Source organism: Balaenoptera ricei, chromosome 5 (assembly GCF_028023285.1).
Source record: "Balaenoptera ricei isolate mBalRic1 chromosome 5, mBalRic1.hap2, whole genome shotgun sequence".
Lineage (NCBI taxonomy): Eukaryota > Metazoa > Chordata > Mammalia > Artiodactyla > Balaenopteridae > Balaenoptera > Balaenoptera ricei.
Genome location: NC_082643.1, coordinates 140,057,170 through 140,080,808, shown reverse-complemented (window position 1 = coordinate 140,080,808; position 23,639 = coordinate 140,057,170). Strand labels below are relative to the sequence as shown.

Genomic DNA, 23,639 nt, shown 5'->3' with positions numbered 1-23,639 from the left:
ACCGTGCACCAGACCCTACAGAACACAGGGTGGACCTGGGTCTCCGGTCCCGGTGCCCTGGCCCCCAGTGACATGACCTGGGGAGACCCCTCCCTTCGTCAGCCTATTTCCTCACCTGTGTGAGGTGATCATGACACAGAGTTGGTGAAGGACTGTAGGTAAAGTATAGGAATGCGGTGTGCCCAGCACAGGGAGGGCACTTACTTCTTGCTGTTTTCATTATTTTTACAAATTTTACAAACAGTAAAATTAATTTTGCTCTGGTGTCCAGTGTTGAGTTTTAACACATATAATCGCCCCACGACAATACAAAATGATTCTGTCCCCTCTCCAAACACGCTCTGAACTACGAATGCAATGCTTTTACCTGGAGGTGGTCAAGCTGGTGGGCTGGGCCCCGCGTCCCTGTCCGGTCTGTGTGGATGGCAGTTCCAAGGTCAGTTCCGCTTTTGAAGCCTTTGCAGGGCTATTTGGATCTGACTCTCATGTGCATGACTAAGACTCTGACCCAAACTTAGTCGGGCCCCCCGACCCCTTTTGCTTTCTTCTTTTTAAAAAAATTTTTATTAGAGTATAGTTGATTCACAATGTTGTGTTAGTTTCTGCTGTACAGCAAAGTGACTCAGTTATGCATATACATATATTCCTCTTGTTTAGATGCTTTTCCCATATAGGCCATTACAGAGTACTGAGTAGAGTTCCCTGTGCTATACAGCAGGTCCTTATTAGTGACCTATTTTATATATAGTAGTGTGGATATGTCAATCCCAATCTCCCAATTTATTGCCCCCCTCCCATGCCCTGGTAACCATAAGTTTGTTTTCTACATCTGTGACTCTATTTCTGTTTTGTAGATAAGTTCATTTGTACCCTTTTTTTAGATTCCACGTATAATGTGCCCAGTGTCCGTTCTAGCTTTGTCCTAAAGAGCCAGAACCCAGCTAAGCCGGTCCAACGCCTCAACCCCAGCGCCCCCTAGTGGATGTCCGATTCCCAGCCTTCAGCAAGGACGCTGTCTGGGGGTTTAGCCAGAACTTCTCTCACCCCGATGTTCCCTCTGAGTAATCTTCCATCCAGAGGCCCCACCTGCTCCTGGGCCATAAACCCCGCCTGTCCACCCTGTATTCAGGACTGAGCCCACTTCCACCTGTTGCAATAGTCCAGAATAAAATCCCTTTTCACTGCTCTAACTGCCATCCAGCTCTGGGTTTTCTCCGACATGCACCCCCCAGGATTCTCTTTATGGTCAGAACCTAAAGCTCACGCAGCTTGGGGGTGGGCTGCCTCCTTGACCCCACCCCCCACCCCCACACCCGTCAGGCCCAGGGAGAGCGCTTCACGGAGCGGTGGTGGGTGTTCTGCTCATGGTCGGGACTTCTGTGGCGGGAGGTCCACGGAGGCCAGAAGGACTGAAGCTGCTAGAGCCGGGGGCACTGAGGGGCTCTCACGCCCCCCGTTCGCCTGTGGCATGGGGGACGGGTCGCTGAGCACCGGCTCACATCACCTCATTATTCTGTCCCTGCCAGCCTGCGAGGGCCCTAGGATTGTTCCCATTTCAAAGATGAGAAGAGTGAGGCCCGGAGAAGGATGACAGCATGACAACCGCAAATCCTTCCTCTGTGGCTGGCGGTTCGGGTTGTGGGCATAGTTGCTCAGAAAACCCACGTGTGGGCTTTTCCTTCGTTAGAAGTTGGGGGCTGCAGGGTCGCTACTGTCTTTTCTCGGCCTCTGTCTCTCCCTCTAGCTGAGTGTAAGAAGACAGATAGTTTGCTGTTCAGAGAATAGGTCAGATTACCTGTTATCAGCAAGAATCCTCCTAACTCCTCCCCCGTCTCCCTCCCAGCGGCCTGGGACGGGCTTAGAGAAACTAGAGCAGTATCCAGGGTGCAGGATTCTAACGCCAATGAAACATCTCTTGCCTTTTTCTTCCTTTCAACCGTTCTCATCAAGGATTCCTTGAGAAAATGGAGCTCTAATACCCTCAGGCATCCATCATTCTAACGAATTAACCCCCTGCCACCCCCATGCAGCTGGAATGTCCTCGGCTAAGCATCCCCGAGAGAAAACAGGCCCGCGAATCACTGAGTCCTGGGTTCAGAACTTGGCCGGAGAAAGGCGGCTCGGCTTCCCTTTCCCATCACTCCCAGCTCCCGTTTCCCTTCCCCTACCCTCAACTCCTCCTCTGTTTTTTCTCTGCCTCTGTGTCTCTCTCCCTCTCTGCCCACCCCTCCTCCCCACGTGCTTGACGTCTCTAGTCTCTGCCATCTCACAGTCACTCAGATAGCTCAGACATGAGACTCGGCCGCTTTGATTCTAAGTTTCCCAGGAGCCCCGCCGCCTGGGATCTGCGCCTGGTATTCAAGGCTCCCACCCCCCAGCCTTGGCGGCCTCCTCTCCTGCTGGCTCCGACCCCTCCCTGTCTAAGCCTGGTCTTCCTTCCCTAACCCCACTCCAGAAAGGGAGACAGGGCTTTGAAGAGGAAGTTGAATGTAAAAGTGAACCCCGGGAACAGGAGTGAGGCCCGAGGAGAGGGCCGCAAGGCGGGGTGGGGGGCGGTGATGAATGGAGGACGTTGTCGAGCTGGTCACCCTGGGCCTTGATCGCTCTGAGATCTTCGAAGGAGCCGAGAGGAATGTGCCTGGGAATTGTCCACTCGAGCCTTGAAGAGGGGCCATGGGTGCCCAGACTCCAGCCCCCTCGGTCAAGGGTGGCCTTGGCTGACGGTGGTCTTGCACCACTGGGTTGGCGGACTGGCCAGTCATGCAGGCACCCACACCACGCATCAGCGAAGCCCAGGGCAGAATCGAAGAGCCGCGCAGGGCAGCGCCCGACGTGCCCGCTACAGTCCCGCCCTTGCGTGGCTCAGCTCTGCTCACGTCCCCGTCAAGTCCAGGCCGCCACGGGGCCTCTACAGAGACCCACTCAGGAGGTTCGGCAGAACAAGGTTTGGTCCCACGACTTCAGGAGAGGCTCCTGTGGACACGCGTCCTCTCTCTCCTCCCTGCCCTTGACCGGCACTTCCATCAAGGTCGCTTGAGGGGCGGGAGGCCCAGACCCTCGGCAGCCCCTACTGCCGGCCCCTTTCACACAGCGGTCCTTGCCCTGCCTGTTTACTGCCACCTCGGGTGGAAGAGCCCAGGACTGCCGCCGTGGTCCTCCGGGTTCCAGGCTTACTCCCCCTGCCCTCACTGGGGGGGTATCCCTAGCTCCTCATGATGATCGGGGCAGTCACCACCCCCTCCACTCCCACCCCCGGGAGAGTACCTCTGCCTTCTGGTCCATCGGTCTGAGGTCCCCACTCGCAGTCAGTTTCAAGTTCAATGGAATCTTTACTCCGTCCCCTGGTGGAAGCATCCCCATCCCCTCCGCCCACGCTGAACCAGGACCACTAATCCAGCAGAGCCCAAGATCGCAGAGATGAGCAGCACACATCCTACTAGCGGGTCACTGCGGATGATGGTGACAGGGGCCAGGCGCGCTTCTGCTCTCGGTTCGGTCCTGTGCACCGCCTGCTGGTTCCGGGCATGTACTGCATCCTGGAAGACAGGGCTCCATCTGCAGGGGATGGTCCCTCTGCTGAGCCTTGGACGGGGCATTCTATCAGCTGGCAGCTTCCGGAGATGTCTTTTGGGGCAGGACAAGTAGATCCCTTGGTCTGGGACTCAAGGTCATGTCTTCTTTGCTGCAAAATGGTACTCTTGGTCTGAGGCCTCTTCCTCAGGAGCCTATATAGACAATATTGCTGATTATTATTCACAAATTGAACACTGACTTCCTATCAGCCCCCACTGGGTGAAGAATTGGAAACCCAAGGAGTATTCCATGGTGAGTGTACTTCTCCTTCCAGCTCTTGGCAGGTTGACCTCTAAGAATTTCCCTGACACACAGCAGATATTCTTTTCTTGCTGAGTCTTGCCTGGAACAGAGTTGGGAGGTGTCACCTTTCTTTCCATCTCTGATGAGGGTCAGGCAAGCCAGAGGCTCTCAGGAATTCCCCCATCTCTCCTACCAGACCAGGGAGCAGGTGAGCGGGAGGGCTTCCTGGACTGTCCTGCCACTTAAGTCAAGCGCAATCCAAGCATCATTCCATCTGGAGGGAGATCCTGCCCAGGACACTTCAGTGTGATGTCGTTTCAATGACATCCCAAACAGTGATGCCTTAGGGGACTTGAGGGTGGTGTAATAAATAACAAAAGACTCAAGTCCACGTGGCTCAAAGGTCTTTCTTGGCTCATGGACTTGGAAGTCCAGAGATAGGTGGGTTTCAGTACTGGCTTGATCCAGGGGCTCTGGCCCCACTTCTCCATGATTTCCTCCTGATGTTGGCTTCATTCTCAGGCTGTCTGTATGGGGACAAAATTGCAATACATCCCCCATCACAACATCCAGACCGGGAGAGAAGAGGGTGTTCTGGAGTTCTCTCCTAAGGAAGACAAATATCTTTCCCAGCATTTCTCCCCACTCGCATCCCATTGGCCTGAACTGGGTCATATGCCATTCCTGAAGAAAGTCCTGTGTCCAGGGAATGTTGGGTGCTAATTGGTGTAGCTGATCCTTGTCTCCAGAGGAATGGAGTCACCCTTAGACCCGCCAGAACCTTCTGAACTGGGCCAGCTGACTGGGAAGCCCATGGGGACTTCTTACTAGGGTTGCATGGTGAGAAAGAATGGAAATTTGGGTGCTGTGAGAAAGCAAGGAGCAAGAGAAATGGGCATCAGGTAAACACCAGTCGGGAGACAGAGAGTAAGGAATCCCCGAGAGCTGCCCCACCTCTCCACACTCATATGCTTCATTAGGTCATGATTACAAACTACATACAGCCTCTGCAGCCAACACCTCAAATATCAGGAAAGGGTGAGAGGACGATTGAAGACCTTGCATGAAATTGCACCTTCCTTTCTCTCCCCTTGTGTTGGCTGAAGGCAGGTGCTGAGGTGCTCTTTACCAAGAGCAATGTCTGCACACCTCTCCTAGGCTGGATCTAAAGGCTGGCAATGCAGGAGAATTAGCCCTCTGTGGTAGCATGCCTGCAATTAGAGTACTCCACCACGTGGGGGCAGTGAAGCAAAGAGAATGATTGGCCTTGTTGAAACAATAAAGCTCTCTGTGAGAACAGTACGCTGAGAAGTGTGGATGATAGCATATTTTTCTCCATGAAGTCATGTTACCTTTCTGTTAAAAATATGCCTCTTCATGAATACAACTGAGTTCCTTTTAGGAAACTTTTGCTCCTCACCTGCAAAGTGCCAGGCTTTCTGTGCCCTGGACCCACAGTCAGTGCCCAGGCCTCTGTGTCCAGCCACACGAGGGACAGGCCCAAAGGGGTGGTTCGGGGAAGTGGCCCTGGGGATGGACGCTGCATGAGCTCTGATTCGTGGGTGAAGCCAGGCTCGCCTCACCCCAGGGACAAGGTGCAGGCTCCTAGAGTGTCGGAATGGAGGACACACAGCTCTCAGCAATTGTTTTCAGTGCTGTGGACACAGAGCACATGGGGCTGACCGGGTCCCCTCTCTGCTGGGGCAGTGTTCCCACCCACGGCGGGATTGGGAGCCAGACTTCCGCCCTCACTTCAATAGACTCAGCCGTTATGGGGAATCAATGTACCTTTCTCCTTCCATCCCGCCTGGAGAATTCAGGTGAACTGCAGGTGTGTGATGCTGAGCTTGGACCCGAATTCGCTGAATAATCCAGGTGTGTGGACCTGTGTTTGAGGCAGTGGGGCTCCAAGATGTGAGTCACATGTTATTTTTACTCCTGGTTTCATATGGCCTGGTTTTAAATTATTGAGTGGCTGGAAAGATCCCACAATGAAATCATATTTCATTTGTTTCTCCATTTGGCTGTTAAGTGAATCAATTTCTGGGCTGTATTTGGAGGTGAAGAAAGGACAGAGAAACCCGCGGCTTGGGCGAGAGAAGGCCTGGAGGTTCCCTGGGTTATTCAAGGCCTCTGGATGTGGCTTTTCCGTGGGCCGAGGGCCTCCCACTTGCAGGATGTCTGCGCAGCTGGGTTTCCAGGGTGACACCTTTCTACACCAGGCCCTAGGTGAGCCCAGCCACACCGTACTCTCCCTGTGGAGAAGCAATTTGTGGGAAGCCTCAGCAGGCCCAGGGCAAGGTCAGGAATGTTGGGAAGGGGCTCAGGGAGCCTTACATCTTTCCTTTTGCTGTGCTGAGCGAGAGGCAGCAAAGGGAATGTCCGTGGGGTGCACGCTGACCCTGGAGTTCAGTGGCTCCTCTCCTGCATGCTGGAGACCCCGGGATGCACTGGAGACCCTGAGATGTTCTGAAGACCCCTTGGTAAGCCCAACATAGCCCTGCTTGGGTGGTCTGATGTCTGGTGAGGGAGTCAGGAAATAAATGGCAAGAGCATAGAGTGACCTGGCAGGGACAGTCAAGGCCTCAGGGAGCAGAGGTGGTCCCTGGTTTAGCTGGGGGTTCAGGGGGTCTTCTCCAAGGAGGGACTCTCCAGTGGAGTCCAGTGGGTGAAGCTGAGCTGTCAGGTGAGGATGGGGCATCCCCCAGCGCAGGGGGCAGAGGGCCTGTCATGGTTTGGATCCAGTGGGGCAGGTCCCTATGGACCAAGCACCTCACCCTCAGCTCAGGCCCCTCAGCGTTGTCACTTGGCCTCCACAACGCCCCTTGGAGGCCCGACAGATCCAGGAGGGGCGTGTGCCGAAGCCCACAGGCTCACTCTTCAGAAAGGCCTGAGCGTGTGTCCCAGCTCTTCCACTGGGGAATAGTTTGCATTTGGGCAAGCTAAAGCCTCGATTTCTCCATCTGTTAAATGGGTGTGAGGATGAGGATGAGGATGGAGGGTTCTCTGGCACAGAGTGGTCCCAGGGCATCACAGCCCTAGTCCTGACTGCTTGCCTCACCTGGCTTGGCCCTGGGCATCCTCCTCAGCTGCAGGTTTTATTTCTGTTTTTCTTTCTTTCTTTCTTTTTGGGCCGCACTGCACAGCTTGTAGGATCTTAGTTCCCCAACCAGAGATCAAACCCGGGCCCTCAGCAGTGAAGGCCTGGAGTCCTAACCACTGGACCTCCAGGGAAGTCCCTCAGCTGCAGTTTTATACTTAACCTTGGTTCCCTCTACCTGAGCATGAGGCCGGCCCCGCTGGGGTTAGACAAAACCCCTCCACCCAGGCTCTTCTGCCCCATTTAAGAAGCCCTCTGGCCCCTCTCCCTCCCAGCCCCTCCTGGGCCGGCCTCAAGAAACCCAACATAAATCCCCACCTCCCCCAGACTGTGCTGGTCAGCAATGGGGTCTGCCCCAGCCTGCCCTGGTCCCACCCCACCACTCAGCATCCTTCACTTCCCAAGACCTTCAGGCTCCACAAAAGGGCAATAAACATTTGCAGGACAAATACCCTAATTTTGAAACGATTTGCAGGCCCTCAAAGCAGTGGTGGGGTAGGGGGTGGGCATTTGTCACAAAAAGAAAAGGTCTTTACCCACAGGTCACTGGACTCATTTCTTGAAAACCGTCACCCTGCACAGCCCATGCAGGAAAAATATTCCCCAAAGGTACACCAGGAATGGCTGTGTTTTTTTAGCTGAGCAGGGTGTTTTATGTAGTTAACAGATGCTTGGAAAGGAACACATCTGCATTTATTATTTTTGTGTTTTAGGATCACCTCTGGGTTACCAGGAATGGAACCTCCAAATTATAGCCTGGTGCCCACAAGAGAGCAGCGTTTGGTGTAGGAAGCTTGACCTTGGAACCAGCTGGGGCCAGGGGTCTGAGGCTGCCCCCACCATATTCCGCAGCCTTCATCACCAGAACAGTCCACATCCCATAAGAAGTGGTAGGAAATTTAGAGGAGGCGGTGGAGCTTCCCGTGTTTTCTCCAGGGTCCTACCTGGGCTCTTCCCATCTGCTCCTGGCCCCCTGTGCTGCCTGGCACCTGCCTGCTGGCATTGGGCACGCCCCCCCCCCCCTTTATGACCCAGGGCTCCCACATCCCAGCCCCAATTACACCACTGTCCTCCAGGTTCAGACAAGGAGGGCACCAGGTCACAGAGCAGGGGAGAGTGGAAGTGCCCGCTTCTAAGGGCTTCCTCATTCCAAAGGTGACCATGAGAGCCCCAGAGGCGGCAGGCTGAGTGCCCTGAGATCCATCCCAGGAGGAACGTGGGCCGGTGCTACTGCTGGAGGCTCTGGCCAGGGGACCTAGTCCACAGATGTCTTGGAAAGCTCAGCTCCTTCTGTGCTTCCCCTGAGTGAAGCCTGGCCTGGTCGCATCCGCTCTCCAAGCCTGTAGGGTAGAAGACCATGGCCCTCCTTCAAAGGTTTTGGGGAGGATGAAACCAAATGAGAGCTGTGAGTCCTTAGGCAGGAACGATGGGGCAAAGGCAGCAGGAGCGGGTAGAGGGCCAGGGGGCCACTGCCTGGGGCACCCACCTGCCAGGGGCTGGAAGGGGCCCCTGTGACATGAGCTGGGAACTCCCCCAGGGGGAACGTTTGATAAGCGCTTGAAGGGGGAGGGGCCCCACGGAGCAGGCGTAGCCCCTACTCTGTGTCCCTTCTGTCTGCAGGAGGTGTGAGCCCGGCAGGGGCGGGGCGGGCGGGGGGCGCAGTCCAGGGAAGCTCCCGCTGCCTCATGGGTCCTCCCTCTGCATCTGTACTCGGCAAGGCCCAGCTGTTCCTCTAATATCTGAACGCACTGGACAAACGTTGAAAGGGTCTCGGTTTGACCGTTAGCCTGTCTAGGACCTCCTTGTGTCAAGGAGGCCCTCTGACACCCCTTCCCTCAAGGCCTGCTTGAAAAGCAGGTGGTGGGACTTCCTTGGTGGTGCAGTAGTTAAGAATCCACCTGCCAATGCAGGGGACACGGGTTCGGTCCCTGGTCTGGGAAGATCCCACATGCCGCAGAGCAACTAAGCCCGTGTGCCACAACTACTGAAGCCCTCGGGCCCTAGAGCCCGTGCTCCACAACAAGAGAAGCCACCGCAATGAGAAGCCCGTGCACCGCAACGAAGAGTAGCTCCCGCTCGCCACAACTAGAGAGAAAGCCCGCGTGCAGCGACGAAGACCCAATGCAGCCAAAAAAAAAAAAAAATCAGGTAGTGGCACTTTCTCCAATGAATCATGTGACTCGTGATATAACTTTTTGCCTGTTTTCTTCATTAGAACGGTGCCCAGTTCACTAAAGGTGTTGAATACATGGTGGGTGGATGGATGGATGGAAGACAGGTGAGAAAAGACAGCAGCCTTTAAGGGCTGGTGATGGCGCATACTGCTCTCTGGTCTGCTTCAATGACAATAAATATAATAACTATCATTCACTGAGCCCTGACTTTTTGAGCTTTGAAGTGTTTTAGTCACACTACTCATGGGATCCTCCCAACAACCCTAGCAGGCAGGCACTGTGGTTTGAAGGCTAAGGAAGCTGAGGCACAGAGAGGGCAAGCAAGTTGCCCGAGGTCACAGCTGGTTCACAGCACCACGGATGACAACCGAAACCTGGTTTGGTCTACCCAAACCAACCAGTCTCTGCGGGCCCCGTGCAGCAGGCCTGGCCCACTTGGAGTTCCCTTGTGGGAGAACCAGCTGAGCCAGGGCAGAGGGCTTGGCTACAGGACACCTAGGTCAAGTCTCTGCTTGCCAACTTGCTGGGCGACTCTGGCAGGACTTCCTTGGGCTTCAGTGTCTGCCCTTGTGAAGAATGGAACCATGTGACCCCGAGGTCCTTCCTCAAGGAGTTGAGAACTGCTGTGACTCTCCAGTCCCTGTCCCCCTTGGAGGTACCTGCGCAGAGAGGTGGGGCCGGCTCCATGGGGAGCTCTGGGACCAGCTGAGAGCCAGGCCACCCACACCCACCCTCTGACTGATGGGGACTTGGGAGCAAGTGCCCGACCACACCTTCCTGTGGGGAACCTGATGGAGAGCTTCCTGAAGAGGGCGAGTGGAGGCAGGGGTGCTCCAGTGCTGGATGGGCTGCTGCCCAGGGTGATGGCCCAGAGGTGCCCGGTGCTGGGGGTCAGCACCCTCTCTCCTTCCCTCCATCCTTCTCTTTAGACAACAGGTACCCGTGGAGTGTCCACTCTGTGCCAGGCCCTATGAAAGGCACTGAGAAGAATAACAACAGCCTGATAACATCAAAGACATTTATTGATCTCAACTCCTGCTGGGGCACAGCACGCATTAGCTCGTGGGACCCCAGAAGTATCCTGAGAGGCAGAGACTGCTAACAGTCTAGCGATGCACACCGAGAAGCCAGGCTCCCCACCAGGCGGTCAGACGCCCGGGCCCCCCCACCCCTAGTGGCCTGCCTCTGCTCTAGCCAGGACTAACCAACTGAATTTAATGCTCTCAGCCCTGGTGGATCCTTCACTCAGCCACTTCATGGATGGGGCCCTGATGCCCACAGAGGGGAAAGGGACTCGCTCAGGGCTGCACTGCTGAGAGCAGAGCTGGGTAGAGAACAGGGCACCTGCCCCTCCTAGTCGCCTTCCGTCATCACATCCACTTGTGTTCTGGGCAAAATGCCCCAGGGGACAGACAGGCACTGGAGCTGGAAAGCTGCAGGACACCCACCCAGCCAGGCCTTCTGGGTTTCTAGGGTACATGGGGATTTGTGCGACCGGCCTTGCCCATGGCTGGTTCTGCAGGGCTTCGGGTCTCCCCTGGAGCCGCTGTCCTCGGGCCTCTCTGCTCCTGGCCCCTCTTCGGGGTACATGGATGCTGCTGGGGGCCAGGGAAGCATATGTGCTTCTGCCTTAAGAGTTGCGTTCAGAGACCACATCTTCTGTGGCCAGCCCCCCTCCCCCCTCGGTGCCAGGTCCGGGGAGTCCGCCTCCTGAACGCTCCTCGGGTCCAGGCCCTCCGCACCCCCGCAGACCTCTTCCATCAGTACCAGACACTCAGTGGGGTCCACGTGCTCCCACCCCGGGGCCTTCACTCTCCTGTAGCCGGACCCACGCCCTGGGCTGGGCACCTGACATCACAGAGGACAGTCGGCCACTCGGGGGCTGGGGGTGGGGGCTCGGGACTGCAGACTGCGACACCCGAGCCAGACCAAGGCGCCAGGCGGTGCGGAGCTCCGGGAGCCTGGGGCAGGCCACCGGGCCGCCGCCGAGCCCTAGACCTAGAGTCGGGAGCGCAAGCCTCGCCGGGGCGGGTGGGCGAGTCCTGCCGCCCGCGGCCCCCCGCCTCAGTCTCCCTCTACGGACTGGGGAAGGAAGGAGTTGACCCTCTGCAGCTGCACGACTCAACAAGAGCTGCACCAAGCTTGCTTCTCACTCGGCCGCCCGCCTCGCCACTCGCGGGATCTTGAAAGCCGTCGCCAGCCAGGCCGCCAGCCGGGCCCGAAGAACAACTCCGCAGAGCCCCACGAGCGACTGCGGGAGGCGGCAGCGGCGTCGCCCGCCTGCGCATGCGCGGGCCGCGCAGCCTGCCGGGACTGTAGTCCGTCCCTGCAGCGGTCTGGGCGTGAAGGTGGAGCAGCGGGGGCGCGGCGCCTACACTTCCCAGGGTGCGCCCCGCCCGCAGAGCGGGGGGGCGGGGCCGCGGGAAGGGGCGGGGCCTGCGGGCGGGGCCTGTGGGGCGGGGCGGGGCGGAGCGGACGCGCTGAGGGGCTGCGGCGGCGCTGCGGGCGGGCGGCGCTGCGGGCGGGCGGGCGCGGACAAGCGGGCAAGCGGGCGGGCGGCCCTTCGCGCCGGGAGGCGCGGCACCTGCGGGCAGAAGCGTCGGCTGCCGCAGAGCCCAGGCGACCCGACTCCGAGCTGCCGCTGAGATGAGCGCAGGTGAGTGTGGGGACCGAGGGACCCACGCGTCCTCGAGCTGGGTCGCGGCGCCGCGAGGGCTGGGGTGGCTGCACCTGCAGACTGGGGGTCTGCTCCAGCCAACTTTTGCTCCAGGGTCTTGCAGTCCCGAGGGTCCAGCGCGCAGCCCCCTGTTCTTGCGCCCCAGGCGGTGAGCTTGGCAGCGCGGACTGGGGACCCTTTGCCGGCGCGGCGCCGGGGTGACTGCGCTGGGCTGTCTGGAAGGCGACACTCCTTTGCTTCTCCCTGGCGTCCGGGGTCGCCACAGGCTTCAGGAGGCGGCCAGGGTCCGGCGAGGGGCGCGGGGCCAATGTAGACCCTGCCACGGAGAGGTGTGGTGACATGGGGCCTTTGCGGCAGGGGCCGCCGCCCTTGTGCGGCTCCAGCAGCTCCTGGGTCGGGGGGCGTCAGGCCGACGCCCGGCGCCCTGGGCTGGCCCGGGGCAAACTTGGGGGCGCGGAGCCCGCAGGTGTGTGCGACCCGCCCGGATGTGCGCGCGTCCTCTCTCCGGCCCCTCACCACTGCGTATCCCCACTGCTGCCGCTGGCGCCGCACCCACCGGGTCTGACAGCCTCTGTGCGGCGCTGGAAAATCCCACGTCGCCACAAGCCAGCCGCGCCTAGTGCGCTTGGGGAAACTGAGGCCTAGAGCCGGGGGCCTTGGCTCCTGGAGAGAGTCTGGAGTGACCAGAGCCCCTTTTCGAGAGCCTTCTGGGGCTCGCCACTGGGCTGAGGGCTTCTCCCTACATTCCCTGGCAGGGAGGGGCCGTCACCCCATTTTTAAGGGTGCGACCAAGACTCAGCAGACTTGAGTCACTTGCTCAGCTCATGCAGCTGGGCCAGGTTTCGAACCCGGTGCTTCCGGACGCCTGTGGTCTCCCCTGAGCCTGTCCGGCCACAGACTGCAGTATGGCCCCTGGCCATGGTGCACAAAACAGTGGGGACAGCTGTTTCCCCAGGGGGGCAAATAGGACTGCGGAGGGAGTGTGCCTTTAGCGAGCACTTACTGTGTGTTCTCTGCTTGGGGGGTGTGCTTCCAGGGACCACCCCCTCCCAGGGGGAAACAGTTCCCTCCCCCTCCTAGGTGAGGAAGGAGGGACCACATGGGCGGTGGGAATTGGAAAAGTGGCAGGGAGCAAGTGGCAGGCCCTAGGAGGCAGAATTCTCTAGAAGAGGATTTCTGAAATGGCCAACCTGTTCTCTGGAGGTGGCTGGGGAGCAGGGCACCCCAAGACTTCACAGAACCTCCGGACGCATTTATCTAATGGCAGGTGGGGGTAATGGCAGGGTGCACACAGGGGAATTTTAGGCTTTCCACGACCATAATTGATACCTCCGGTCTCCCCTGTAATCAGGGGGAGCTCCGGAAGGCGCACTGGCCTTTCCCCCTCCTCATGTATGGTTGTCCTGGGAGAAGGGGTATGTGGGCACCAGGGCCCTGGGGGATTATGGGCGGAAAGAACAAGGAGACTGGGGTTTGAATCATAGTGCCCACCTGCTAGTCTTGGACAGATCGTGGCCCCTTCTGGAGCTTGGCTTCCTGATGTGTAAAAGCAGTATTGCTGCTTCCCTGGAGGGGATAAGGTATGAGTGGGAAACCCCCCATGCAGTAGGTCCTCCCTCGGTAGCTTGTAAGGGTCAGTAAACCTCAGCCTTGCTGAGTTAATCGAGCCTTTCGGAACTGGCAGTGGGCATGCTCTCCCCTTGACCTGTCGCTCATGGCCCAGTTGATGATTTGCACTGCAGTGGTTTTCACCCACAGCCGTGGTTGGGGAGAGCAGATGGTGGTCCCTTGTGCAGGGCTCTTGGGCTCTAACGTCCGGCCACTGTGCACATCTGGCGGGTCAGGGGCTTCCATCATCAACAAGGTCAGGTCCCCTGACGGCCCTCCCCAGGGAAGGCTGGCATCACCCCCGGAGCTCGGCGCCAGTAGGTGTGGCTGGGATCACGTGGTCCAGTCTCCAGCTGCCCAGGCGAGCCGATGGTCAGACTCTGAGGCGACCTGTACAAGCACCCCAGGTGGGAGGCTCCCCTTTCCTTTATGCCATCGGGGCTGCAGGCATATCTTCCTTCAGTCCGATTACCCAGAGCGCCTTTGAGATGGCTCTGGCGTTGGCATCAAGGGCGCATGCAGTTGCCTACGTGCTTTGTTGCACAATCATTTCGAGTGGTCAGGGAAATTGTTTAAGTAGCACCATGGTGAGGTAGAAGGAGCTGGCATTCTGCATCAGATAAGCGTGCATCCAAGTGGGGTGCACTAGCTGTGCTTAATGTACTATTACCCCCACCTCGGTTTCCCCACTGTGTGCGGGGAACGCCTTTGGCTCTGTGTGCAATGCTGGCCCACACTTGGTGGGACCCAGGAGATGATGGTGAGTCTCGTAGTGGCTTCCTAACATCACAGCCCAGGTGGTCACGGCAGGGCAAGGCGGGGCAGAGGAAAGAACCTGAGCTGCGAGGGGCCCCGGTGCCAGCTCTGCCACCGTCGGGTCCATGCTCTCTTGGAGCCTGCATGTCCTCCCTGGGCAGCTGCAGGCCTGGCGGGTAGGATTTCCCCAGGTGGTCAGAGGTTCGTGGGGGATTGTGTTAGTCTTCCAGGGCTGCCATAACAAAGTAACCACAGACCGTGCAGCTTAAACAGCAGAAATTTATCTTCTCACACTTCTGGAGGCTGGAAGTCTGACATCAAGATGTGGGCAGGATTGGTTTCTACTGAGGCCTCTTTCCTTGTCTTGCAAATGGCCGTTCCCTCGCTGTGTCCTCACATGATCTTCCCTCTGTGTGTATCTGTGTCCTTATTTTTTTTTATAAGGACACCAGTCATCTTGGATTATGGATTTGGGGGAGGATGCAGTCCCAAAACAGGAGTGCAGGGCCAGGTGGAGAGCTGGGTGGCCAGCTCAGCCCTCTTCTGTTCCTGTGGCTGCTGTGTTAGGATCACGGAGCTGGAAGGGGCCTGGGGGATGCTGCAGTCCAAACCCACCTACCCACACAGAGGGGAAACCGAGGGCTGGGGAAGGAAAGGCAGCCATCCGGGGGCCAGGAGGGTGTGTGGTAGACAGCCTGAGACCCGGTCCCCTGCTCTGGTTGGCTCAGCCCCGGCATTTGGAGCAGAGAGACACATTTCTAATCCAAGTGTGGGCTCTGCTGTCACCACAGACGTTCACCACGGCGTTCCTAACAGCAGCAGAAAGTTAGAAACCAGCTACATGTGGAGGGGAGCGATGGGCTACTAGCCATGCGATTGTTCATCCAGTCGACAGATGTTTACTAAACACCTGCTATGTGCCCTGCACTGCTCCGGGCCCGGGGCTCAGCCGTGGATGAGAACAAAACAGCATCTATATCCACCTGAAACCTGTCCTCTGGGGGTGGCGGGAACGTTCTAGTTAACTGTATGACAGGAGTTTTTCATGTTAGGAGAATGTGCTTAATAAAAGCTTAATTTAGAAAACAGCTGAGGACAAAATTGTATATCTCATATGACTTCCACTTTACAAGACAGTGGAGGAGAGCAGCCTAGAAGGAAGTCGGTCAAGACGTCCACGGCGTCGTCCTCTGTTGGAGGTGGCAAAAGAGCCAATGCTCCCCTCTCTGCATCTTTATACTGCCCGTCACTTTCCCCAGTTTTCTTCATCGTGTGCGCCTTTCTTTTGCAATGAGAAACAACTGAGACAAGAGGGCGTTGCTTCCAGGTCTAAGGCCGGCGCGTGCTGCTTCCGGAGTCTGTGACTTGGTGAGAGGTCGGATGATTCCATCCGCAGGGGCCGCTGTCCTTTGCTCGGATGGAGGTCTCCCAGATGACAGCATGTGGATCTCAGCACAGATAACGCCACTGGTGCCCACTTTCCGTGTGTGACTCCATCTGAATTAGGTGTGGCCAAAGACAAATCATCCTGACCCAGAAACTCATCCGAAATGGCATCTGAAAAGGATGGCCATTGCCCAGGAACCAACGGGACGCTCTTTAACCCAGCCTGGGCATTCTGATCTCTGAGCTGTTGGTCCCTCACGTCCAGGGTCACTTCCTAACCCGCCACCCGAGACCCTTCGATTCTTTATGGTTTCCGTCCGTGAGGTAGTTTGGGGGTACATGGCCTATTCTCTAGACCCAAGCCCTGACTTTGGTGAACTCTTGGAAAGTCCAGTCTTACTGTCCCAGAAAAGGGAGTGTGACCCTCACTCTGGAGAAGTCGCCTGTCAGACACCCGGACCGTCCAGAGCATTGTCTGCATCGTGGGAGAGCTGTGAGCTGGCGAGAGGGAATCAGCAAGTCTGGTGGTGAAGGGAGCGGGCGGGGAGGGGTCCAGCCTCTGGACGGGTCTGTCCTGCCGCGGGGCCTCAAGGCCAGGCCAGCTGCCGAGACGCTGAGCTGCTCGCCGGATGCCTGACCCCAGAGCCCCGGCTCTGCACAGACACGGGCGCTTCCTTGGGCTCAGATCCCAGCTCTGCCGCCTGCCAGCACAGGGTCGTCAGACCTCTCTGAGCTTCTGTTGCCGCCTCTTCTGGGGTCTCCGTGGGGGCCGGGGGTGCTGAGTGCCTGGCACACGGGGGGAGCCTGGATATCAGTTAAAATAGTTGCAACAGGAAAACTTGGGTGGTGTTGAGACGGCAGCTTGTATTTCTTGATGATGATCGCGTGGTCTCGCGAGCTGCTGTGGGGACCGGTCAGATGTGTGCCCAACCCGCCGGCTGCGGCCTCGGGCCTCTAGGCCACGAGGCAGAGCAACCTGAGCGCTGCGTCTTTGTTTACTCAGGGATGTTTCCATTGCCAAGGTCTCTAGGGTGTCGGGCAGCACCCTACTTCAGTGTCACACAGCCTCGGCTTGTGGGGTACTCCCTTGGGGCCCATGCCGGGACCAGATGCTCCTGGGATCCTTCTCAGGGCCGCTGGAGTGTCCCCACCTACAGATGGGGAAACAGATGCCCGGGAGGGCCCATCAGGTGCAAGGCATCACGTCATGACATTTGCAAATGACAGAGCTGCATTTGAACCCTTTTCTGCCTGACTGGGTGGGCGCTGTCTGTCTGTCTGTCCCCCTGCATGAATTAGCTGGTTACAATGGTAACTTTGTAACGTGTGGCCGAGGTTAGGATGGGTAAGGCCTGACCCACTGGGGGCATCACGATGACGCTTTCTAGCGTGAGTGGTGGTTACAACCCATCTCCTCCCCTGAGCCGAGGAGCGTATTCCCATTTCCAGGTGTGGCGCCTGCCTGCATAGCCAGGAAGGCAGAGCCAGAGCCAGCCCTGCTCTGTCTGCCCCCAAGTGTGTGCTCTTTCCCTCCAGCGGGGGCTCCTGTCTGGGGTCATGGCGTGGCCCCAGGCATCCACCTGGGGATGGACAGCTCGGACCGTGAGAGAGTTTCACCAGGTCAAGTCCACATGCCCCCCTGTAACCTTGCCCCCTGGCCCCAGTTCTTCCCTCTGCTGGGTCCTTGTGGCCTTCCGGAGCTGGAAGACAGCATTCATGGCCGTCCCAGGCCTCTCCAGCCCCAGCTCAGCCCTCCAGAGTCAACCAGCCCCATCAGTGCCTGAGTTCCTTGGACTCTCAGCCCCACCTGCCGGACCTCTGTGTGACCTCGGGCGAGCCGACTTCCCTCTCTGGGCCTCAGTGTACCTGTCTGTAAAAACAGGGACCACTGCCATCCTCAGGGGTGTGACTGGCTTTCTTCTGACAACCCTGTTCCCCCACTGCCCCCAGAGAGATCGTCCGGGTTTGAGGCTCAGCCATCGTTTCAGGGAAACACGCCATGTGAGCCAGGAGGTCTCCGATCACCCTTCTGTGCCACGTAGCCCTCATCTGACAGTTTCACGGCAGGAAGCACTTTGCCCTTTACGCGAGGGTCCCAGCGTACGGGGGTTTACTCCACAGCCTGCCAGGGATCTGTGGATGTCTGACTGATACCCAAGCCAGGAGAACATCTGAGTCCATGTCCGCAGGAAGGCCTGGGGTGGGTGGAAGGTGTGCTTTGAGTTCTGTGATGCTCGCTTTGCCTTTGACTCAGCCAACAGCAAGCCCTGCGGGCGCCTCCTGCCCTCGGGGAGGCTGCTGGGCTGGTGGGGAGCCAGACCCATGTTAAACAGGTCCCGTTGCAAAATGATGTACTGGGGGGTTTCATGCACCATGTTGCCTTGGCTGAAGAGTTCTAAGCAACAAGGGAGGTGGTCTTGATGCCCAGGTGGCTTTGGGGTCAGAACACCTGGGCTCCGGTCCCAATTGTCACCTCTAGGGGAGCCCAGAGGCGGGATGAAGGCGGGCAGCACTGTGCAGCCGCAGCGCCCACAGAGGCCCCACGGGCCCCGATGTGGTCCAGCCTCAGTCTGGTCGGGGCCCCCTCTGTTCCCAGCCATCAGCCGCCTCTTGAGGGCTCACAGCTATTCTGGAATGCTCGTTTACTCGGTTTATTGAGCACCTACTGTGCGCAGAGCACTGTCCTTGCTACTTATCCCCAAACACTGCCGCCACCTTCTCCCATCCTCCCCACCCCCAGTCCTGGAATTCCTCCTCCTCCTCCGTCTCCCACGCTTCCCCCGGAACCCAAAACGTCCAGGACCCTTTCCTCCACTCCTTTAGGATCCTCCCTCATCAGGACCGTGGGCAGCAGGCGGAGCCAGGGGCTTCTGCCGAGGACTTGCGCCTGGTCCTGCCTGCTGTGTGACCTGGGGCTAGACACTGCCCCTCTCTGAGTTGCCTCATCTCAGACTGAATAACGGCCCCCCAAAGATGTCCCTGTCCTCATCCCCAGACCCGGTGGGTGTGTCACCTACGTGGCAGAAGGGACCTCGAGGATGTGATTAAGTTAGAGAGCTTGCAGTGGGGGTGAGGTGATGCGGTGGGGTCCATGCCATCGAGGAGCAGGGGGCAGGAGGGTCAGAGAAGAGGGGCTGTGGTGGCGGAAGCAGAGGTCAGAGAGGAGAGAAGACGCGGCCCTGCTGGCTTTGAAGACGCGGGAAGGCGCCACAAGCCGAGGAAGGCGGGCGGCCCCGTTTTGCCAGCTGAAGGTTGTTCGGGAGCTACGTGCTGTGCTGTGGCGTCACACGCAGCCGGGCCTCTTCCTACTCAGGCTGCGTCTGCCTCCAAGGGCTTTAATGAGCACCTTGGGGGGCCAAGGAGGAGACAGTAGCACGGAGAACTGGCCGATCCAGGCTGCGGCCTTACGCCCGGGGCGTGGGATCCCCCGCTGGGCTCAGGACATGCTGGGCGCACGCCGCGTGGTTGCACCCCTGCTGAGTGGGGCGTCGGGAACCCTCGTACATATTCTGAATGTTACTCCTGGTTGTTTGCAGTTTACTGGTAAGGCAACTGAGGCTTGACAGCAGGGGTGTGTCCAGTAACCTGACAGCCAGGATTCTAGCCTGGCAAGTTGCCTGGTCCAAAACCCGCATGGCCTCCTGCTGAAATAACCCTCCCGGCCCCCGGTCGGCTTCCCGCTCCCGTTCCCCGAGTGAACACCTGACCCGTGGAGCTTTGAATCGTCCACACCTGCCGGTTCTGCGGCCACACTCTCTGCCAGCTCAGGTGGCCCAGTCTCCCCCGCTGGAGAGGGCGCAGTCTGATGCCCCCGGCGTGCGGGGGCCCAGGGGGGGTGAGGCTGTGTGAGACCCGCGCGCTCACACGGGAGTGGGACCCAGGTAGGCAGGGAGGTGGCGAAGGGTCAGCAGACCGTCCCGTGTGGCTGGAGTGAGCCAGCCGCATGGGAGGGGCCGGGCTGGGCAGTGAGGGGAGGGCGTCAGGGTGGGTGAGTGGGTGTGAGCCCAGCGGCAGGCCCAGGGCCTCGACTCGGCCAACGCCCGCAGCCCTGAGAATTCCTGCTGCTGCTCTGACCGCGCCCGCTTTGACTCGGGGCCCCCCAGGCCCTCTGTGACACCCCACTCGCCGGTGTTCCTCATCGTGTTGCTCTCCTCCGGCTCTGAGACCGGCCTCGCCTGCCAGGCGCTTGGAGGGTAGTTGTGGAGTGCAGGGTTTCAAGCATCGGTTCCCTTGAACACACCTCCGACGTGCCGCGGAAATCAGGAAACGTGATATGTGTGCAGAAGCCCGGCGTCCAGCCAGGTGCCTCCGGGGCTGCCTGTGACGGGTGTGGGACGGGCGTGGGGTGCAGCACAGGCGTGGGGCACAGCATTGAGCGTGGGGTGCAGAGCAGGTCTGTGTGCTGAGGGTGAGGGGTGGCCCTGCCAGTGCCCCCCAGGGCCGCCTCTGGAATCCTTGGGCAGGTCTCCCCGCCCTCCCGACCCCACCAGACCTCAGTGTTGCTGTGACTGCTCTTCCCTTCCAGCCCTCTCATCACGCTGACTCGTTCTCTCCCCTCTGGCCAGGCTGGGCCCCTCTGCAGCCCTGCGAGGCCCGGAGCTGCCACGCGAGAGCTTTATTCTGCCCCTGCCACGGCTGACCCGTCCTTTCCTCCATTGGCACCCATCTCCTGACCTGACACCCCAGATTCCTTCTCTGAGAGCAGCTCACTGGGGCACAACGGAGCAGCCAGCCAGCGGCCTTTGAAGGAGCTACGAGGAATTAAAATAGCTGGCAGCAGCACACACGCCGAGCCCCTAAGTGAGCCAGCCCCTTTGGGAGGCACTCTGCAGCCCACGGCGAGGTTTTCTGACAGCTCATGCTGTTGGTGAGGGAATGGGGCTGGCGAAGGAGGGCTCAGCCTCCGTCACTGGGGCGTCCAGTAGGAGGCGGGCTGCTGGAATGGAGCACCGTAAACCTCGGGGCTGAAAACAACAGAAGCTTATTCTCTCACAGTTCTCGAACCCCGAGGTCCAAAATCCACGTCACTGGGCTGAAGTCAAGGTGTCGGCAGGGCTGTGCTTCCTCCAGAGGTTCTGGGAAGAATCCGCTCCCCGTCTCTCCCAGCTGCCAGCGCTCCTTGGCTTGCGGCCGCCTCGCCCCGACCTCGACGCCAGCATCTTCAGATCCCTCCCCTCCCATCCGTGTGTGTGGTCAGATCTCCCTCTGCCTCTCTGAGGATGCTTGTGACTGCGTTTAGGGCCCGCCCAGATAATTCAGGATAATCTCCCATCTCAGGGTCCTTAACTGTATCACATCTGCAAAGACCAACCCCACGATTTTTAACCATGTAAGGTCACATCCACAGGTCCTAGGGATTAGGACATGGATATATCTGGGGGAGGCATTATTCAGCATACCCCAGGCAGCTTCTCAGACGTTCTGTTTCTGGGACTGAAACCCTTTTTCCTTCCTGTGCGGGTCTCTAGAGTAGCTGAGGGTTAGAGGAAAGACCCGTCGTAAGTTAAAAATTGTTACTGTTAAGTCAGCTAATTGTACACATCCCCCGACCCCCTGAGCTAGATGCCGTCAGGGACGGCTGACCATCAGTGTGCATAGTCTCTAAGGAGCAGTTAGGCGAGATGCATTGAGCCTTAAATATGTTCATGCCCTTTGGTAGAAGAAGGCGGCTGATATGATTTGTGCATAAAAAGTCGTTCGCTGAAGGGGTCACGTACTCTGCAGGGTGAATGTCCAGCCACAGATGCTGGGCCAGTTAATCATCGTCCGTCCATCCGTAGCAGCTGTTCTCCAACTTTGAGGGCTTAGGACCCCTTCACTCAAAATTATTGGGGACCCCAAAGAGCTTTTGGTTGAATGCATTGTATTTATTGATATTTACTGTATTAGACCTTAAAATGGAGAATTTTTAAATAGGCTTAATTCATTGAATAAGAATAATAGCCCTTTGTATGTTAATGTAGGAGTATTTTCAGGGAACAGAGTGGCATTGCTTTACCGTTTTGCAAATCTCATTAACGTCTGGCTTAATAGACGTCTGCTGGAGCTCCTGTCCGGCCTGTTTTCTATCAGTTGTGATGTCACATGTCACGGGGCTTCCAGAAAACTCCATTGTACACTCAGGAGGGAGTGGGAGCAACGGAAGAAAATAACATCTCAATCTTTTTTATTTTTGCCTGCGCCGTGAGGCTTGTGTGATCTTAGTTCCCTGACCGGGGATTGAACCTGGGCCCTGGCAGTGAAAGTGCCGAGTCCTAACCACTGGGCCTCCAGGGAATTCCCCATCTCAGTGTTATTATGAACATGGCTTTGACCCCGCCGGTGCCCTGCTAGGGTATTGGGGATCCAATACCCTAGAGCAAACTTGGAACTGGTGATAAAAGATGGAGTATTATGTAGCCGTTAAAATGATTGTGAAGGAGGAGTACAGTGCATGTGTCCATGCTGGTGATAAATGAAGAATATAGATTACACACAGCGTCATCTGCAAAACATGCAGACAAAATGCACCGGAAGAAAATACATCGAAATGCAAGAGTTACGGGCAACTCTGCCTTTTTCCCTGATGCTTGGCTGTTTTATTTCCTTGCTTCTTCGTTTTAAGGATGTGAGGGGGACAGGATTGTGCTCGGTATGGGTCTCAAGAGGCTTGATTGGAGAGCAGCTGTCTGACCTGCTGGCACCAGCCGACTCCTGTTCCAGGGATAGGACGGCGTCCTCTATTTTGGGAGGTGGACTTTCACTGCGGAACGAGGCCTTTGAGTGGCACTGACATGATACAGGAATTTTGTGTGTGTGTGTGTGTGTACTCTTGGGATAATTTAGTCTACCGTTTTGCTCTGGGGCAAATTTCTCGGTGGCCGATGAGGAACTGGGAGCTGGTCTGAAATTCGGCATCCTCTGCAGGAATGCCCAGCCCCGGCAGGGCTCCAGCGGAGAGCTAAATATATCCTGGGTGTGTGCTGGCAACCTCGGGCACCCCAACACCCACCCGGCCACAGAGCAGAGCTCAAGGGAGTAATTGATTTGTCTAATAAAGTTCAATGTCTGCCGTTGATGGAGCATCTAGTAACGCCAGGCCCGGTAGATCGTCCAGGCTCCGTCTTGAATGCCACAAATCCCTGTGGGACGAGGATTCTTGCTCCCAATTTACAGATGAGGGCAGGCAGACAAAGGAGGCAAGACCCTCCCAAGGTCAACCCAAGGTCAACGGCTGGCAAGGGAGGAGGTGCCCCGCTCTGGGAGCACCCCCAGTGCAGCCTCCTCTGCGTGCGTGCGTCTCCCCACTGGGTCTTCTGAGAGACCAGAAGCATCTTTATGCTTTTCCAAGGGCTCAGGCGTCGCAGGTGGAAGAGAATGGCAATAACAATAATAGTAACGGCCCCGGGCAGTATCACTCATTGAGTCCTCCCGACGCTGCGGGGGTGGTTTCCGTGACTGCCCATTTTACAGGTGGGGACACGGAGGCCAGGTGACCTCGAGAAACCCGCCCCGAGTACCCAGCTGGCGGTGGGAGAGCCGGCCTGTGGACCCAGGCAGCCCCTCCAGACCCTGGGCTTCTGCTGAGCTGTGTCTTCCCTCCCTCGTAATCTGCGTTAAATGTAGGTCAGCTTGCTCTCGGCTCAGAATGAGCCGGGCTTTGGGTGCCTCCACGCCTCACGCTGCAGAGAGGGTGGGCTCCTGCTCCTCTGGTTCCTCCTCCGGCTGGACTGGGGCGTGATGGCACAGGGATGTCGTCACCCGGGAGGGGGCAGTGGGGGGGGCAGCCTCTGAAAGGGACTTACAGAGAAACTTTCCCTCTTTTCACTTAAAGTATGACCCAAAGCCTCCAAGATTGGCACCTTGGGCAGGACATCTTGCTGGAAATTGGGCCTTCAGGACATTCCTGCCCCCCCGTCCCCCAGGCACAGGGGCTGCTTGCCCATTGATGCCCTGCTCTGAGCTTTGCCGCCCCCCTTCCCCTCACTCCCAGGGCACCCCTGCAGCCCCGCAGGAGACCTCAACAGGGCTTTGCTCTGGATTTGGGGCTGACAGTGGGAGAGCCGGGCCTCAGACTGCTTCCTAGCCGTGGCACCTCCTGGGAACCCCCTGAAAGCAGTCTGCAGGGAAGGGGTGGCTCCCT

At 57.9% G+C, this 23,639-nt stretch overlaps 1 protein-coding gene across 22 annotated transcripts in view; it reads left to right on the top strand.

The window, feature by feature from the left end:
* The first annotated feature begins 11,619 nt into the window (after positions 1 to 11,619).
* The window catches only part of ABLIM2 (actin binding LIM protein family member 2), a 152,328-nt gene continuing 140,308 nt past the window's right edge, over positions 11,620 to 23,639 (top strand). For all 22 annotated transcript variants that reach the window (XR_009503401.1, XR_009503400.1, XR_009503395.1 and 19 more), the window contains exon 1: positions 11,620 to 11,746. Coding sequence is in view for 2 of the 22 variants with exons in the window: in XM_059923664.1 (XP_059779647.1) it covers positions 11,737 to 11,746 (10 nt within the window). In the remaining 20 variants the exon portion in view is untranslated. The remainder of the gene's footprint in view (positions 11,747 to 23,639) is intronic.